This window comes from Cajanus cajan, chromosome 9 (genome assembly GCF_000230855.2).
Source record: "Cajanus cajan strain Asha chromosome 9, NIPB_CcT2T_4, whole genome shotgun sequence".
Taxonomy (NCBI): domain Eukaryota; kingdom Viridiplantae; phylum Streptophyta; class Magnoliopsida; order Fabales; family Fabaceae; genus Cajanus; species Cajanus cajan.
This window is the reverse complement of record NC_138525.1, coordinates 2,022,918-2,041,817: the sequence shown is the minus strand read 5'-3', so window position 1 is coordinate 2,041,817 and position 18,900 is coordinate 2,022,918. Positions and strand designations below refer to the sequence as shown.

Genomic DNA, 18,900 nt, shown 5'->3' with positions numbered 1-18,900 from the left:
AATCAAGTTTTTTATACCGAGTTCTCAAAAAAAAAAAAAAATATATATATATATATATATATATATATATATATATATATATATATATATATAAATTGTGGCATTATGATCAATATTTAAAAAGGAGTAGCACTTTAAAATATAAAAATTTAAATCGTGGCATTATGACAAAAATTTCAACGTTTGTAAATCCACCTTCCAACAAGCATATATTCTTGATTAATTTTTAGGTGTAAGTATTTTTGTCACATTGTTTTTTTTTAGCACATTCTTAATTTTTAGTGACATCCCATAATATTTTACTATTTTGATTATATATATAATGTTTGAAATTTTGTTCATTGTTTTTTTATTTTTACATATTATATTATTTCATTGATATATTAATATATGCATCATCTATCATATTAATATTATATTTGTAACATTGTTCATTAATATCACATCAATTAAAATAACTAAATTTTTAATAAAATTAACTAAAATTATATATAATTATAATTTTTGATAGATTAAAAATTCCCTTAAAATTTATTAGTTATGACACAATAAAATACTTGAATTAATATAATTTTTTTTAATAAAAAAATATAGGTAATTAACATAATTTAGGTAAATACAATATCCACCAAATATTTTCATCCTGAGAGTACTACCTTCACTATAGATATACCTAACAAATTTCAATTATAGAAAAAACAATTCTTCTCTTCCAAGAATTAACTAATCATGGTTTTTTCTTCATGAATGACTTTTTTTTAAATCATTAAATGTTCAAAAATAAAATAAAAAACTTACATAATAAGATTAATATAACAAAATAATGAAACATTCTCTTTTATTTATTAAAAATATAAAAGACTGTTCATATGGAAAAGTATTATATTTTAGTTGAGCGTACAAAGATTGATAACTTGAGATCATCCAACTAAACTTATCCATATAAAAAAATTTAATCTAAGTTGAGGAAAATAAATCATTAGGAGATGATTGGTAAATTGTTAAGCCAACTATCTTTATTGATAAAAGATGCTAAAGAAAATTCTTGTAACTGTGCAGAATTCAACTTTTTCGTCCATGGAACACGTTTTGAAGTATCAGCTCCTGGTCCTTTACAATCAACTTCAGCATAAGTAAACTTATTCCTACAAGTATTTGTTAACAAATTAAGAGAAAATGAAGAAAAAAATTTCTTACAATATAAAATATTAATACAAACTTATATGTTACACATTTTTCTAAATAAAAACATAAAATAATAAATATATTCTTAATTTATCAAGTCATAAAATATAATAATCATTACTTTATTTAAAACTTACTCTTCACCAACATGACCGAAATTGTTCCATCCTTGAGGAGTTATCACCGAAGAAAAGTTTGTATTATGAAATATAACTCTAGAGTAAGCACGCCATGCTCTTCCTAAATTTACTTTACCATTTCCTACAATGGAACCCCCTTCAAATACAAAGCCACCTGGGTCATTTGGTGAATCTCTACTTTGAGCCGTGACAAAACCTGCTAAATTTTTATTCCTTCCTATAGCATTGATCAAACAATTCTACAAGTGACAGAAAAAAAAAACATTAAAATGAATGTTTTATCATTTTATTTTCAAAACTGAATAAAAAAATTACATATATAATTACCTCATAATAAGATTGTCCATTACCAAAAATAAAATCAATTTCACCTTGAATGTAACAATCCTTAAAGTAATGACGTCCAATTACATCAAATAAAGTATCTTGATAACCTATAAAACTACATCTAAGCAAGAAAGTTTTGTCTCCATATATTGATGCTGCCACTGCTGGAAATATTTTGTTGTTTCCCTTATCGTCCACATTATATGAGTTCTACAATTACACAGCGATACATTAAAAATAAATCATATTGGTCAAAATATGTGGTTGTTTTATCAATTGATTTTGTGTTTACCTTGAAAGTAATGTCACTTGCAATCACATTGGATGGCCATGAAATGAATGTACCAGTACTACTTGTTCCTTGCGGGACAGAGTAGTGATCCGAGAAATTTATGATTGTGTTTTGACTGTTCTCACCTTCTAAAATGATACATGGCTTTTCTCGAGGAATATGAACTTGTTCTCTGCATAATTATAATATATGAATAGTTATATACATATTTATGGAAAGGTAGGTAAATTTAAAAAAAAAAAAAATGTTGCAAATTTAAGAAAGAGAAAACTGCATGAAAAATTTATTTTTAACAAAAATAATTTCAATATCAACTACAAGAAAATAATTGAAGTTAAATATATATTATTTGTTAGAAACACAAAAATGATTAACAAATAGGATTTTCAGTGCTAAATTGACACTAGCTATTAGAATAATAAAAAAATACTTTTGATGAAACTTTATCAGATTTTTTTTTGTATGAAGTAACTTTAATTTGTAGTGTGTTTAGACATTCATCTTAAAAAAATATCATGTTTCACAAATGCCAAAAAATAAGAAAAATGAATATTCCCTTAACGATTATTTTCTTATTAATAAGCAAATAATACTTGTAAACGAGGAAATGGTTAAGTCTCACTACTAAAAAAATGGTTTGAATAATAACAAGAAAATCAAGAAAGTGTTTTTAATTACTCAGTTATTTTAGTTTTTTTTATTTATTTATACAAATAACATCATTTAAGAAAAATAAGCAAATAGGTGTTATCTTATTTTAATTTCTCAATGCTATAAAAACTGGGTTTAATATTCCATAAGTTAATAACTTATATAGAGCTATTGTTGTTTTAAAGCATGGGGTATTCTTTATATTTTTTAAAAAAAGATCTTGTTTGTTGATAAAATAAAAAATTTAGTAAAAATACAACAAATTTTTTACATGATATTATAAATTATACCTATTCAACTTACGTATAGAAGCCAGCTTTTATGTGAATCTTGACCCATTGATCATTGTTACTCTTTATAGAATCAATGGCAGCTTGAATTGTTTTAAATGTTACTTTACCATTCCGACCGACAGTAATGGTGTATGCAACATTCTTCCCGCCACAATCTGCTGCTATACCAAGACAAAAGAAATAACTAATAAATAAGATTAAAATGAAAGTCATTGGATGAGGAAAGAACTCCATAATAGATTATATGTGTTAAGTAAGTTTTAGGAGCATAAACATCCATTTTAAATATTGAAAAAAAAAGTTTTTTTTTTTTGGGAAAAAAGTTATCTCTCACTTTGGTAAATTCAAGAAAAGAAACTAAAAAAAAATCTAATATATTAACTATATCTTGAAAATTTTAAATCTTGTAATTTATTTTTTATAAATAATTAATAAATTTTTCTAATAAAATATTAAATGTGATAGTGTATTAATAAGTTGTTGGTTCAAGTGATACTTGATCCCATCCCTTTAAACAAGATCCCAGTTTCAAGTTTTGTAAGTAAAAAGGAAAAATATAACTAAAAAGGCTCACTAAAAGTAATTAAGGAGATTTCCTGATTACATAATATTATCTTTATTGTTTCTTTTTTCATTTCTCACTTTTACATCATCAAATATTATGAGAAAAAAAATATAGATATCAAAATTCTAATAATCAATATAAGATTAGAAAGAAAATAAAAGCATTATACCTTTTTTTTTATATATAGAAACAGTAAAATAGTAAAGTTGCAATATATATATATATATATATATTTATATATATATATATATATATATTTATTTATTATTATTATATATATATATATATATATATATATATATATGAGTTAATCACTTATACACTGTCAGTGTAAAGTTTTTTTACACTGGCAACCAATCAAATCTTTTAGTCTAAAATAATATTTTAGTCCCTTATAATAATTGTTTGTTTCAATTTAGTCCCACTTTTATTTTTTGTCTCAATTTGGTTCCTAATAAATTAATTGGTTGCAATGTTGAACTTCCGTCCAAATTATTTAGACTGAGTTAACTATTGGCCACTTGGAAGTTACGTAGATGCCACGTGGAAGCTACGTACATGCCACGTGGACGTCAAATTTTGTCATGCATCTGGAACCGGAATCGCCCGTTCTGAAACCAGAACGGCCCGTTCCGGTAGCACTCATGGTGTGTAAATTTTGCATCTGAAACGCCCCGTTCCATATGCATTATTTAACCCCAACGCGTGCAGTAGAAAAGGCCATTATAAAACCAGAACGGGCCGTTCTGGAATCCAAAATGAGCCGTTCTGGATTCAGAACGGACCGTTCCAAAACGCCAACCAACATAATGCACCAGTGTAGTTCAAAAATCGAAAACAAACCATTTACACATACACAATTTTTTATCTAAAAAATAATATATTTTAAAAAATAAAAATTATATTCTAATATATATATATATTTAATTTATTGTATGTATAAAATATAAATTTCGAGGAATTATTCTCATAATAACTTTTAGCTTGTATAAACACTCCATGTAACTTTCACTCTTACTTATTAACCCATTCACCAATCTAACTTGTATTTATATTACATACAACAAAGAAAAATAAGAAAAGAAATATATGTAGAATATAAAAAAATCCAAGATAAAAAATAGAATTATAACAACTTTAGGAGCCAACTAACAAATAATAGAAATAATTTGAGAAACTGATTTTTGAGAGTCACCCAGATCAACACCAATGTTAATAATCAACCATTTTAAAGATTTTAGTGAAATAACATATTGTTCATTCTCTAACACAAATTCAAATAAATAGATATAAAGTACTAATTTTAATTAGTAGAAGCATAAAAATTAAATCAATTCTATCATTCTTATATTGTTATTTGTTTAAATATTTGTCAGAGTATTGATGATAGTAAGTGATAAATTATGAAATCTTTAATTTAATTTATATTATATTATATGGAAAGACGTCTACATATTTTAAGAATGATTTTTTTATATAATATTTTACTCAATAATTTATAATTTATATTAAATTTAAATAACTTAATATTTTAAATTAAAATTAGTTTATAATTTTTTTTTTTGCAAATTAAAAGTTCTTAATAGGAAATTTACAGAAAAATAAAAGACTCTTTAATAGACTATTTATAATAAAAGGGATTAAAAGATAAAAATAATCAATAACTATTAGTAGCAAATATGAAACGAAAATCCTTCTTCAATGTTTATTAGATGAAAGAAATAGAAAAAAAATTGAATATATATATATATATATATATATATATATATAATTTATTACTTAGTATATTTTTTATACCATAAGTATAAACATACAATCATTTGTGTCTTTTATAATTTTTTTTAATTTAAATGTGAATTAAATTTTATAATTTTTATATAATTAAATCAAATGTTATAAATTTTTACACTTTCAATCAATATAGAATTGATTTAAAATTGAGTTATAAAATTGAAAATAATTATTATATTAAAAACATCATATTAATTTAAATATAAATGATAAAAAAAATATTTTAATAAATAAATCTTAAAAATAAGATAAAAAAAATTAAAAAAAAAATTAATTTATTTATTTTGACAAAAGCAAGGAGATAAATGCCGAATCATCCGCAACAAGCCCATTAGTCTTTAGTTAATGAAATAATTCTGCAAACACAAATTCTTATTATTAAATTTGAGATATTACTGCATAAAACTATCTTAATGAAAAAAATAACACATTAATTTGTATCGAATTTTATCAAAAAGCATATTATATATTAGTGTTTAATCAGTTAAATAGATAAATAAATTAATCATTAGATCATCACTGATTAAAAAAATTTATTAAACCAATCTTATTCATTTACCAAATCTCAATACAAAGGATGAGCTTACTCAGAACACTCATTTGAACACTAAAGGATGGATACATTTTTTTTTTCTATCTCATTTTTTTTCTTTCTTTTATTTTATTTTATTTGTCTCTCTACATCTTTTTTAAGTAGATTCTTTTTAACTTCATTTCATTTTTTTCTATTCTATTTCGTTTTATACTTGTTTCACATCCATGATTTATAAGATAAAAGATTAGAAAAATCTCTCACTTTGAGGTTATTTTTAAATAGTTAGATATATTATTAAAACAAATAAAAAAAAACTACAATTGAATCATTATTTCATATATTCGTTAGTTATATATATATATATATATATATATATATAACAATTAAAAATAACTCAACAAGGGTGATGGACAGTGTTTTTAATTTTATCTCTTACCTTATAATTAACTCGTTCATTTCCTTTTATTTATAAGGAATTAGACTATTCAATAATTATATCACTATAATAAATATTATATACAATAACATAAAAAAATGTTATTATAAACATATTGTATGTAAATAAAACTTTATTTAATATATATTTATGCATAACTTTAATATTAATTTTAAATAAATTTTAATAATATATATTATATATCACTATAATTTATATTTACATATTTTATATCAATATATATTATATTTATATTATAAATATAAATAAATTTTAGTTACAAATAGTGTATTATTATAAGATATATCATTACATGTTTGTATATAATATATATAAAATAATTTAACTTTGTCTTCTAGTTACAAATTATAATAATTACTTTGACTTTTGGAAAGGTTTTACTTTCCTAAAAATCTAAAGATAAAAATATTATTCTCTTATGTTGTATTTATTATTAAGAAAATAACATTACTAAAAAATATTATTTCTCAAAAGTATATTTTTATATAAATATTTCAAAAGTATATTTTTATATAAGTATTTCAAAAGTTGTGTATATGATTGAGGTGAAAATCTAATATTTTAAATTAAAAATAAAGTTTTATTATGATAAAAATATTATATTCTTTTATTTATTGAGTATAATAAATAACTTATTTTCAAATAAAATATATAAATATTTTTAAATAATCCCATTTAGTGAAACACAATTCAATATTTTACTAGTATTATATGTCACGAACATGCTTATACATTTTCACGAGAATCACGAGCCATAAATTCAACATAAATATCAATCTCGCATAGAATCCATTGAATTTAGTTTAATAGCGGACTTAACATAAAACGATGTTCGTGAATGTGAAGGAAAATGATTTACCAAAAAGTATGCTTGAATTCATCCATAAAAAATAATTATAACATTTTTTTAATGTAAATGGATGTCTAGCAATATTTAACTTCTAAAACACAATTATTTAATTTCAAATTTCGTAGAAAATTGTTAAGGAACTAAAATTGATCACCAAGTCATTGAACCAAGAACTTGAGTATTTATCTAAAAAATTCCATAATTGTAAACTTTGAAACTTTGGAGCTCCAGAAAATTTACTGAAATTGTTAAGGTAGTTTTAAAATAAATATTAATATTAAAAAGACGGATAAATATCTCTTTTATCCGAGCAACAACCTCTGTGCGTGTCTGTCTGGTGACAATGGAACTGTGCACACTAACCATCACAAGTTCTCTTCTTTTCAACCCTTCATTTTCTTCAAACTCTTTTCTTCCTCTTCGTGCCAATGCCAACGCTACAATACCCTTCAAATTCAATTCCCTTAAACTCTCATCCTTTTCGCCTCATGTTCACCTCTTTCAACCCGTTCGCTCTCGCCACACTTCTTCTCCCTTTACACTCTCAGCTTCTTCTTCTTCTTCTTCAGTTGCAGTTGGCACAGAAAAAGACCATCTTCCAGCAGAATTGAAGGTTACTGAAACAGAGGAACCCAATTCCAGAGTATGCCTCTTTTCTTTTAATCCATTTTTCTCAGTTTTATGATGACCCTTTAAAGGAGTGGGTGTATATATTGCTTAGTGTTTGGTTCAACTGAAGAATCAACATGTGAATCAGAGTTTGTCATTTGCTATATGGTTTATGAAGTGTAATGATAATTGTGAAATCTATGCAAGGTATATGCACAATTTAGACTATGACTTGAGAAAAATGATAATGTTAAGGGGTGATTGGTTTATTTTCTGTATTTTCATTTCTAGTTGATATATTTTTTTTAGGATAAAATTTAGATACACATCCTTTTCATAGGTGTAGTTGGTGCTGTTTCTTAATGGAGTTTTTACATGTTTAACTTTAACCGGAGAACAACGTCATCCACATCTAAGGAACAATACCTAAATTTTGTCCTATATTTTTTATTGAATATGTATCACTGAATGTGTACTTTTTCATCTCTTTCCCCTTGCAGGTTAGATTGCAAGTGGAGGTGCCACCGTTGGTATGTGAGGATTGTTACAAAAGGGTCATAGCAGAGTTTATGAAGCAAGCAAAGGTGCTATTGGTTAATCTTAGCTTATGCTTTATATAGTTATATAATATAATGCCTTTCTCATATTCCGGCTCAAAGAAAATATATGCAGCAAATTATTGTTGTCTATGAATACATTGCTCTTTATTTTGTCTGTCAGGAGGATTTCCAGTGTATGATTTTTAGTTTCTAAATTTGAAACTATAACCTCTCTAGTCTTTATTGTTTTTCATTGAAAATTCAGGGTTACTAAACTTCGCAATCTCAAGGCCTGTGCTCTATTCTTCATGTATGACTTTACGGCATCACTATATATCATATGTAGTTTGCTTGAGAATGTCATGGATCAAATGTTTCAGCATCAGAGAGCTGCACATTATCTTTATGAGCTAATTTAGTGCTATTTTAAGTCAACAGATCCCTGGATTTCGTCCTGGAAAGAAAGTTCCGGAAAGCATTCTTATTAGTTACGTTGGGAGTAAAAATGTTCAGAAGGCTACTATTGAATCTATATTGAGGAGAACACTTTCACATGCTATGACATCGGTATGTTGCAATATAGTTTCTATTTTCTTAGTTTTGACATCCTTACTTTTTCTCTGGATGTGAGTCTTCTAAACAATTTTGGATTCATTACAAACATTACTGAAATCTTACTTCATTCTTGAAAGACAAGTTTATTGGTTCATGCACATTGCACAAGCATAAAAGGATCATTGACCTTTCCTCATTCATTACCTAAGTCTGTTTAATAGTTCTATCTATTAATGCATTTATTTAAAATTTATCTGCCAATGGAATGCCTTTGATCTAAGGAGTTGGTACTGATCCTTTATTATTTCCTGGTCCTTTGTCAGATCAAGTATTATTGTGATCTTACAATTAAGCATTTCATAACTAATTTTGTTAATAGGTTACTGGAAGGGCTTTGCAGGACTCAGTACGAATAATGACCAAGTTTTCTGAGATGGAAGAGACATATTCTTCTCTTGGGTCCCTTAGGTAATCTATAGGTTAAGCTTTTCAAAATAAATTTCCCATTACTCTTTTTTCTTTTCTTCCCTTGCTTCATTGGGAATACTAAACTATCTTCTGACATAATATATAGAAAAGGAAGACTATAATTAAGAATGCTCATATTGTTAGCCAATGTCTTCTACAGGCAGATTATATTAATTATTCTCACTGATTTCACTTCTCCAGATATGATGTCATTGTTGATATTGCACCAGAAATCAAATGGATTCCCGATAATAATGCATACAAAAATTTAAAGATTGTTGTTGAGATAGATAGTGATATAGATGCTCACAGAACAGCTGAACAAGAATTTAAAAGGCGTTACAAATCTATTGGCTCACTGAGAGTGGTTACTGACAGAGGGCTACAGGTGACTAAATTTAATTTTTTCCAGTCTGCTGGCATACAACCATTTTTTTTTTTAACTTCTCAATATGATTATTTAGTAGAAATGCTATTCTTTTGCAACTTTCATGAATCATTTTATTCATAACACTTCCAAGTTCTATAAAGCAAGAACTAAGAAACTGTATAGATTTCCTGATGTATGTTTTATACTTGGTTACAGCTATACAATGAAGGATATTTACTGATTATTTTTTATACCACTTTTTTTCTTCTTTAAAATCTCATACTAACAAATAACTGTCATACAGACACTGTTTCCTTTTGTATGTATTTACTGTTATCTTGATAATTATTATTTCTATTGATATTGATTAGTATACCCAAAATTAGCTGGCTGCTAAATTTTTTACTGTTCATAGGTTGGTGATGTTGCTGTCCTTGACATCTCAGCAACAACCATTGATCAAGATGAATCAAATGTTAAAAATATTCCTTCTGCTGAAAGTAAAGGTCGGGTGATGTGCTTTTAGGATGATAACAAACTGATACGCGATAGAAGTTGTTTCTTTTTTAAGTATTGTGAACATTTTTCCTCTAAACTTATATTAGATATGCAGGCTTTAATTTTGATACAGAAGATGGTGACAAAGTCTTACCGGGTTTCCTTGATTCTATAATTGGAATTCTTCGAGGTGAATCAAAGTCTTTTCCTCTTGTATTTCCTGAAACATGGAATCAAGAGAATCTTCGGGGTGTTCATGCTCAGTTTACTGTAAGTTTTTAATGCTGAATCAAAAAAGTTATCTTTTAGGGACATGAACTGGCGTAGTAATTTTTTCTTTTGGTCCTTTGGATACCAAATTCTTCATAATAAATGTTTTTTGGCCATTATATGTGTTGTACAATTTATGGTGCTTTTTCATCTCCTTACGATACAATTATTGTCTTTTATTTATAAAAGAAAGGGAGTAACACTTTCTTACATCAGTATGTTTATGGTCAACCCATTTTTGTGGGTACACACATTTGTACTTCGTGTGTAGGTGCATATTTGGTATCATATCATTTGCTTGTAGCTTGCTTAAAAATGCCTTTGTCTGCATATATAACTTTAACTGATCATGCTTATTGAAAGTCTCCTTCATTCATAACAGGTTGAATGCAAAGAACTCTTTTACAGAGATTTACCAGAGCTGGATGATTCTGTTGCTGATAAGCTTCTCCCTGGATGCACCACAGTGGAACAGGTGACTGTTTACCCTTAAATACAATTGTCATGTAAATTGAGGAATTTTGTTGAGTTGAATTCCGAGTAAAATTCTCTATCATGAGTTGCCAGGTCAAGGACTTGTTGTTACAAAGATGCTTAGAGGTGGAGCAAACAGCTAGAGAACAAGCAACTGATAATGCTATCTTGCATCAGATTTCTAAGGTAACATGACATTGTTTAGTAACTGTATTAGATTGATTCTGTCTTGTCTTCTAGATTAGAATATACCTTGTCACTCGTTTTGAATATGCATGCTTCTTATAAATTTTGCATCTGACATGGATATACTAAAGTTATTATTATTTTTGTTATATTATTTTCTGGTAGGCATATAACCATTATGAAGAAGGAATTCAATTTCTGTAATTGTGACGAGTTATGATAATATATATAGCTGGAACGAGAGGATAAGACCCACCTTTCATTCTGAACCTCATGGTTCATTTTGAATCTTAAAGTATCGTGTAAATCATCTAAATCTTATCAAGTATGGTGGACAATATATCATTAGAAAATATCTGACATTTATGAAACAAATTATGTTTAAATTTGGATTCCATCCCTTTGGCCCTTACATCTTGTCATTTTCAGATGGTAGAGGTTGATATACCTCAATCCTTGTTTGAGGAACAAGGTAGGCAGCTTTATGGAGCCAACCTATTAGAAATACAGGTATTGATTGCTAGATGAATCATTTTCAGGCCAATCAGTCAACAAAGATTAAACAAAGGTTATATTTATTCACTACTTAATGCAAACAAAAACTTCTCTCAGACAAAAATGAAGCTAAATGAGCAGCAGCTGGCAACTTTGTCAAGTCCGAAGGCTGTGAACGAATATCTTGAGCATCAGAAGGAAAATATAACAAATTTGATAAAACAGAATTTGGCTGTTGGTGATATATATAAACGTGAAAATCTGCAGGTAACATGCTTGATTAAGATATGTGTCCATTATAAATATTTACTCAGGTCATGCTAACAACAAATATTTTCCCTTTGTCAAAAGATAAGTGTTAGTGTAACATTTGCTTTGCATATCACTTGCTTTATAATTGAACTGTCTAGTGTAATTAGTGAATGCTTTTACTTATTCAAATGATTTGAGCATGTATGGTTTGTAGTTTGCTACTGATGACCTTGTGAAGGAGGTTGAGAATTCCATTGCCGAATTCAAACGTCAAAAACAAGAATATGATGAGGAACGGGTGAAGGATCAGGTTTGCACCATACTTCTGAGTTTGACTAGTGTTTATTTTGGCTGCTTCGTTGTTTCATATAATTAATACAGAACTACAAATATCTTGAACCATCTTCAAAATGGCCCATGTAAGGATAAACACTTCCAGCTGCATAGCCTGTTGATTAACTAAATAGTAAATTCTATACTATGTCTAGATAATTGTAGGTTAGGTTGCATTTTCAAGGAGGAAAATTTGTGCTTTGGACCAAACTCCCCTTCCTAATTTAACAGATTTATTGATATGATCTTTTTGAACTTTCCTGAAGGTTCAAGAAATACTAGAAGGAGCTAAAGTGCTTGAATGGTTGAGAGAACAAGCAGAGATTCAGTATATAACTAGATGAGAGATGAGCACTAGCCAAAACAAATAAAGAAAATTAATTGCAGGTTCATTTGAAAGAGTTTTGTTTCAGCGGATGTTAAGTTATGAGAAAATAAACTATTCTTGATTGAATTTTGAATGCAAGAATATTAAGAATAGTATTATGTATTACAAGTTTGTTCATTGAGACTTTTGTGATGAATTAATAGTAGATAGCATCAAGAAAAAACAGTAGACAATAGTACCAAAAAGCCCTAACAAAGCTCTATTTGTCCTGTCACTTTCTCATTCTACATCACTAACATTTGCACTCTCCATGCTATAGAAGGAAGGTCTGGGCAGAAAAGAGATACAAATTCTACTCAAAACTCAAACCTTTCCAACAGTTATGTATCTATTGAAAAGCACCAATATATTTCTCATTACAAATCCGCTTTAAAATGTCAATGTAAAGCCCTAAAGGGAAAGAAGCAATGCAACATGCAAGGATTGCTACACTCTAGTTAATTTAGTTCAGCAGCTTAAAAAGAGGTCTAAAACAAATTCTTTACTAATCTCCACCACTTGATCCAACACGGTGTTCACTTCATCTACAAATATAACACCAATTGAAGCATGCTTTATTGTAATGACACTTGATGGAATCACCAAGTAGCGGAAAGGATTAATAACACTACTTAGGATTATATACTCACAATACCTGGATATGTATATTATAGCATGCATATGTATGTATGGAAACTGAAAACAACTCTGCAAATATATGTACAGTTATTTAGTCAAAGCAAAGTATACGTCTTAAGTTGTCGATCAGGTAACATATAATCAAATAGTTACATTGAGTAACTAAACCAAGAGCAATAAAATGCCACCAATGCCACCCCACCAAGGTAACTTTTGCACGTTAGCTAATCCTGCCTTATGCCCTTGAAAAATCATGATCATTGGAGTCCAATTACCAGGAAAACATGTAATAGTAAACTAAATTTCAAAAAGAATACAAGTATAGGAATAAAATATTTATATTAATCACCAACATGTAAACCAACCAAATAAAACTTCATGGTTCACATCATACAACAATTCAACATAGCATTAATATGTTTGAAAGCTCAACACCTAGGCAAATCAAACTTATACCACAAATCCTATCAAATCAACCTTATTGTTTCACGTTTCATGCACCTACTAAATTAACAACTAAATTGGGATGTCAATCCTTATTCTTTAATTTCTTGAGTGTCACCACTTAAATTAGGAAAGTCCGGTTCCATCGTCAGGACTAGCATAGCTGGGTATGAGTGTACCACAACCTTGATATGGGAATAACGTATTAAAGCCAATTGGTTTTTTTTTGTTTTTAGTATCTCCAGTATCATTATAAGTATTGTCTTTTTTAAAAAATTTAGATTTATTAGTAAAAATTACTACATGTTTATTACTAAGTCAATTGTAGGATTAGCTTGCTAACTATTCTTAAGGTACCATGCAATCTTTTCAATAATCAGTTAAAGATTGTAGTCATCGACTTCATACCTTACTCACATTGACTAAGGATGTAGAGGAAATTCAATAATCCTTGTCAAGAGTTATCACCTACTTAAAGATGGTTTTTAATCAATTGCCTCCCAAAGCACCATATCAATATCCACGCCATGGACATTCTACTTTCAAAAACATCCTCTTCTCTAGTCCTAAGTAAATCAATATGTTTTAATACCTACAACATTCTTATCATCAACACCACAACACACATTATCTATATGTATTACTCCAGGTCAATGAATATAGAAACCAAATAACACCATTCAAGTATAACATGTCAATGCATATCAACAATTTCAACCATACAAACATTTACATATATTATCTCAAATCAATATACATAGAAATATCATCATTCAACAACATATAATTATCGACAGTTAAATCATTAATATACATTATCCTAGATCAATATATAAAGAACTAATCAACATACACATGTTATAAATATAACTATCACATACGTGTTCAACTCATAATTTCAACCATTCAATCATGTAAAACAACCAACACAATAAGAGATGTGAAGAAGATTACAATTAAAAAGTGAAACTAGTGCTTAAAGTGTCCCAAAGCTTGCTTGGGGGCTACAAAAATTTGCTCTAAGTGGCCAACAAGTCATTTGGAATGAGCCCAGATAGAGAACACCCTTGGGAGTTTCAATCTTGTTGCTTAAAGTGAGTTATCTCTCACTCTAAGCGAGAGAAATTCGCTCTGAGCACTCAAGAATCCACTCTAAAATTCAGAGACTACCTCTAAACCATCATATCTCCTAGCTCTGAGCAAGCCAAGTTAGGGACTTCCCCTTAAATGGTCACACTCGCTTGCTTCGAGCAACCCCATTGTCGCTCTAAGCGAGTCAAGTCAAGGACCTCCTCTAAAATGGTCGCACTCACTTGCTTCAAGCAACCCCATTGTTGCTTTGAATGAGCAAGCCCATAAAACATGCATGAACTTAGAGAAGAACTCATCAACTCGAGAAAACCCCCTATAATTCAAAATCCTCTCATCTAGACTCAAATAAAACTCATCATATATCATCTACTAATCAACATGCAACTTGAAATATGGAGAAAAAGGAGGCATGCAACAAAAAAACATCAACTTGATCATCAACTTTTTCCTCCTTCACCAAGAACACTAAAACCCAATTTGAGCATGCAATTTGCCCAAAATCAACCAACACAACTACAAATTTAGTAAAAACAAGCATCATGTGGCTTCACAATTCAACAACACTCATTAAGAGTTCAATTTAGCTTCCTTTACCTTTAATCTAAAGAGCATTTGAGGAAGAAGAAGAAGAACGAGAATGAAAGTTGAGCTTTGAGAACTCTGAGACTCTACACCACCACTAATTCTTGGCTCTAACAACCTTGAATCACGAACCCTGTTGGTCAATAATGATCCTACACGCTTGGGAAGTCTAGAAAGTAGAAGAAGAAGGATCAGAATCTTTAGAGCTTCTCTCTCTAGGTTTCTCTAGAACTTGAGTTTATGAGACTCAAGTTCAAAAGAAACTTTATATACTTTTTTTCTCAAGGTCAAACTAGATTTGTGTCCAGAGAAATCCTTTAAACACCTAAAAAATCCTCAAGAGTTTCTTAACTATGTTCTTTCAACACCTCACCTCAAAGCAACTGAACATACTACTATTGATAAAACGCAAAAGTTGACAAAACGTGTCGTGTTACACTTTATTAAGTGTATAATGAACTTGTCTTGATTGGATAAAATTCCTTTTTTGCAATATCTGCCATGATTTTCTTTATAGAGCTAGCTGCTCCTATGATTGAAGGTTCCTCATTATATACATAAATCAAACATTGCAAATGATTTTACAACAAAATACTTTGTGAAAATTAGCTGATAAAGTGCTTAAATTGGAGACTCACCTGATCCAAAAACATCTCACTAAAAGGTCTTGGGTAACAACAAACAATTGATGTTAAATGTACACAAAAACAACCATTACTGATGTTGGTCCTAGTATACTAGAATCTAGAAGGGGGATTGAATAGATTCTCTCCTAAGATAACACTCTTTTCACAATTCTTGAAAAATAACCTATCAAGAAAACTAAAATACAACCTTTAAGCAATTGAGTAACAATTAGCAGTAGATTACAAGGTCTATTATTGACGTAGCAAAGTATCAAAGTATGTGCAGTGAATCAATCACTTGTAATCAAGGTTGATTTTATATTACCTTCTTTTTTTCTCAAGTTCAATTACAAGAATTAAGATCAGAATTGGTACTGTAATTGAAATTTCGTTTTTTCAAATCTTTAAAATCTTTAAAACAAGAATTTAACAAGATTCTTTAAAGATAAGGGTTAGAAGATGAAGAACACAGAAATTTATATTGGTTCAGTCATCCACTTGGCCTACATCCAGTTTTCCTTGATTTAGCACCCTATCAAATCAAATATCATTCACTATAATATTGTTTACAAACATCTTGCATACACAATATTACAAGAATATCAAACACACATCAATCTTGACATCACAAGATTGAGAACAATCAAAATTTATGTACCCCACAGAAATTACTTGAGAAACCCTTCTCAATATTTCATTATCTCTTGTTGAGACACCATATCTCAAGAGATACAACAGTAAAAACGAAAATACAAATTCAAAGATTAGAGCAATATCACCTAGTTCTGTGAAGATGTTGATCTTTCACTCTTGAGTCCAGTTCTTGAATTTCTTCTTTCAAGAATTCATGTTCTTTCTTTGCACTTATTGAATTTTTTCAGAAAGTTTCTTTTTTCACACTTTTATCTTGTTTATGAAAATATCACTCTTCTAAAATGTTTTTCTTTCAAAAGATTTCTAATCGGTGTCTTTTTAATTTCAAAAAGATTGTTTTTATAAAGTGCAAGATGTGATTCAGTTATAAAGAGTAAGTGCAAGATGTGATTCAGTTTTAAAGAGTAATAACAGTAGTAATCTACTACTTGTGTAGATAGTTTGTTACCTGCTCTTTATTTGAACCAGAAAACATGAAAATTGTTCAGGGTAATCGATTATCCCAGGTGGTAATCAATTAACTTAAGCTTGAAAAGTCCAGATTTGCATATCACTCTATGGTAATCGATTGTCTATATTGATAATCAATTAACACGATGATAACTTCATTTTTTCAGTCGAATTCCAAGCAAGAGACTCTGTTTTAATCTATTACGAACTTTGGTAATCTGTTACCTCTGAGAGTTCTTTAAAAATATGTTCAGTAACAGACTTGATAATCTATTAACACAAAGGATATTTGAATATCCTTTTTCAGTAACAGACTTGGTAATCTATTACCCTAAATGGTAATTTGATTAACAAAGTTACCTTGAAAACTCTTTTTTGAATCAAGTTTTATTTCTATGTTTAAGCACTTGGTAGTACATTACCTTTTTCAAGATAACCTATTACTTCATGCTAACTCATAGAAATGCTTAAAAAACACATTCTTGGATTTTAAAAGCTTGATAGATTCTTGAATTAAGCATGCATCATCAAACATAAACAAACACACACACAAGCCTATTTCTATTACAATCAATACAATATCATTTTGCATAGGCTCAAACATTATTTATACAAAATCATCAAAACTATAACTTCTTGAGGAGCCTTCTTGTTATCTCAATGATCTTCATCATCTCAACAATCACCAATAATCTTCAACAACCGAATGAAAAAGATGTATAACACTATGATTTTGGGACTAAAAATAACATTAAAATGAATTAATGTTATTTATCTATTTTGATATAGTCGTTAGGGGTTAAAAATAATGACATTAGATTTTATAGGAATTGAAATCAAAGAAAAACATTTTACATGGACCAAAACCAAAATCTTTTCATTTTATCATAACAAAAAATAATGTTTACAAATTTTAGAATGATAAAAAATAAAGAATTTTTTATATATAAACTAAAATCAAAACTCATTCATTCTATGGGGACTAAAATCATATTTAACTTTTTAAAATATTGTGTTATAATATATTAATTTATCAATAATATTATTTAGACTAATAGTATATATTTTATTTAGTAGTAATGATATATGTCGAATTTTGGTTCCTAATTATATATATATATATATATATATATATATATATATTAATTTTTATTAGGCTAATAAGATAAATTAAAATTGTACAATTATAGTACTTTATAGATTAAAATTATTCAAGTAAATTTGGCAACCAAAATTACTCTATTGAAATTTAAAGGACAAAATTACACACATTTTGATGGGGAAAAAATATGTGTAAGACTAAATTTAAGGCATTTTGAGGTATTGATTATAGACATTTATATGAAGCGCAGTTAAAATGAACTTATTATTGCATAAATTTATTTACAAATTAAGAGAAAATTAAATAAAAATGTTTCAATATATCATATAGGCATTTCTTTTAATTTATTAATTATGACACAGGATAATGTTTGGATTAATATAACTTTTCAACAATAAAAAATATGGACAATAAAACACGTTTGCACCCCCAAAAAAAATCATCTTGAGGTTATTAAAGTCACTGTAACTAACAAGCCCGTGTCTTTTCTTTTTCTCTTCGACGAATTAGCTCATCATAAAACAAAACAAAATAAGAGTAACATAACTCATCATGACTTCACGATATATTTGCTTTTATTTATTAAAAATATAAAAGATCCTTCATATGTCAAACCATTACATTTAGTTGAGTTTACAAACATTAATAATTGCGGATCATTCACGTACAAAATTTCTCAACTTAAATCAGGGAATATAAATTATTAGAAGATATTTGGTAAATTGTCAATCCAATTATCTTTATTGATAAAAGATGTTAAAGAAAATTCTTCTAATTGTGATGGATTCAACTTTTTTATCCATGGAACA

At 28.0% G+C, this 18,900-nt stretch overlaps 2 protein-coding genes across 2 annotated transcripts; one reads left to right on the top strand and one right to left on the bottom strand.

Annotated features, from left to right (window-relative positions):
• Positions 1-229: 229 nt before the first annotated feature.
• LOC109806699 (putative pectinesterase 66) lies at positions 230-3,129 on the bottom strand. Its single transcript, XM_020369171.3, has 5 exons — positions 2,899-3,129; positions 1,945-2,116; positions 1,653-1,862; positions 1,323-1,564; positions 230-1,145 (listed from the first exon to the last, which is right to left on the bottom strand). The coding sequence occupies exons 1-5, from the start codon at positions 3,120-3,122 to the stop codon at positions 980-982; spliced, it is 1,014 nt and encodes a 337-aa protein (XP_020224760.2). The 5' UTR covers positions 3,123-3,129; the 3' UTR covers positions 230-979.
• Positions 3,130-7,391: 4,262 nt separating this feature from the next.
• On the top strand, positions 7,392-12,640 carry LOC109805472 (trigger factor type chaperone family protein). Its single transcript, XM_020367556.3, has 13 exons — positions 7,392-7,729; positions 8,196-8,279; positions 8,673-8,801; positions 9,169-9,257; positions 9,459-9,645; positions 10,043-10,133; positions 10,241-10,395; positions 10,778-10,870; positions 10,963-11,055; positions 11,485-11,565; positions 11,668-11,817; positions 12,017-12,112; positions 12,402-12,640. Exons 1-13 carry the CDS (start codon positions 7,430-7,432, stop codon positions 12,477-12,479), a joined length of 1,626 nt encoding a protein of 541 aa, XP_020223145.1. The 5' UTR covers positions 7,392-7,429; the 3' UTR covers positions 12,480-12,640.
• Positions 12,641-18,900: the final 6,260 nt, after the last annotated feature.

Excerpts from the sequence above, each read along its gene's own strand:
- LOC109805472 (XM_020367556.3), top strand. The coding sequence starts at position 7,430 with ATGGAACTGTGCACACTAACCATCACAAGTTCTCTTCTTTTCAACCCT. Across the intron at positions 10,134-10,240 it reads TCCTTCTGCTGAAAGTAAAG|GCTTTAATTTTGATACAGAA; the intron begins GTCGGGTGATGT and ends TTAGATATGCAG. Across the intron at positions 10,871-10,962 it reads GATGCACCACAGTGGAACAG|GTCAAGGACTTGTTGTTACA; the intron begins GTGACTGTTTAC and ends ATGAGTTGCCAG.
- LOC109806699 (XM_020369171.3), bottom strand. The coding sequence starts at position 3,122 with ATGGAGTTCTTTCCTCATCCAATGACTTTCATTTTAATCTTATTTATT. Across the intron at positions 1,863-1,944 it reads CAAGTGACATTACTTTCAAG|AACTCATATAATGTGGACGA; the intron begins GTAAACACAAAA and ends GTGTAATTGTAG. Across the intron at positions 1,146-1,322 it reads TTCGGTCATGTTGGTGAAGA|GAATAAGTTTACTTATGCTG; the intron begins GTAAGTTTTAAA and ends AAATACTTGTAG.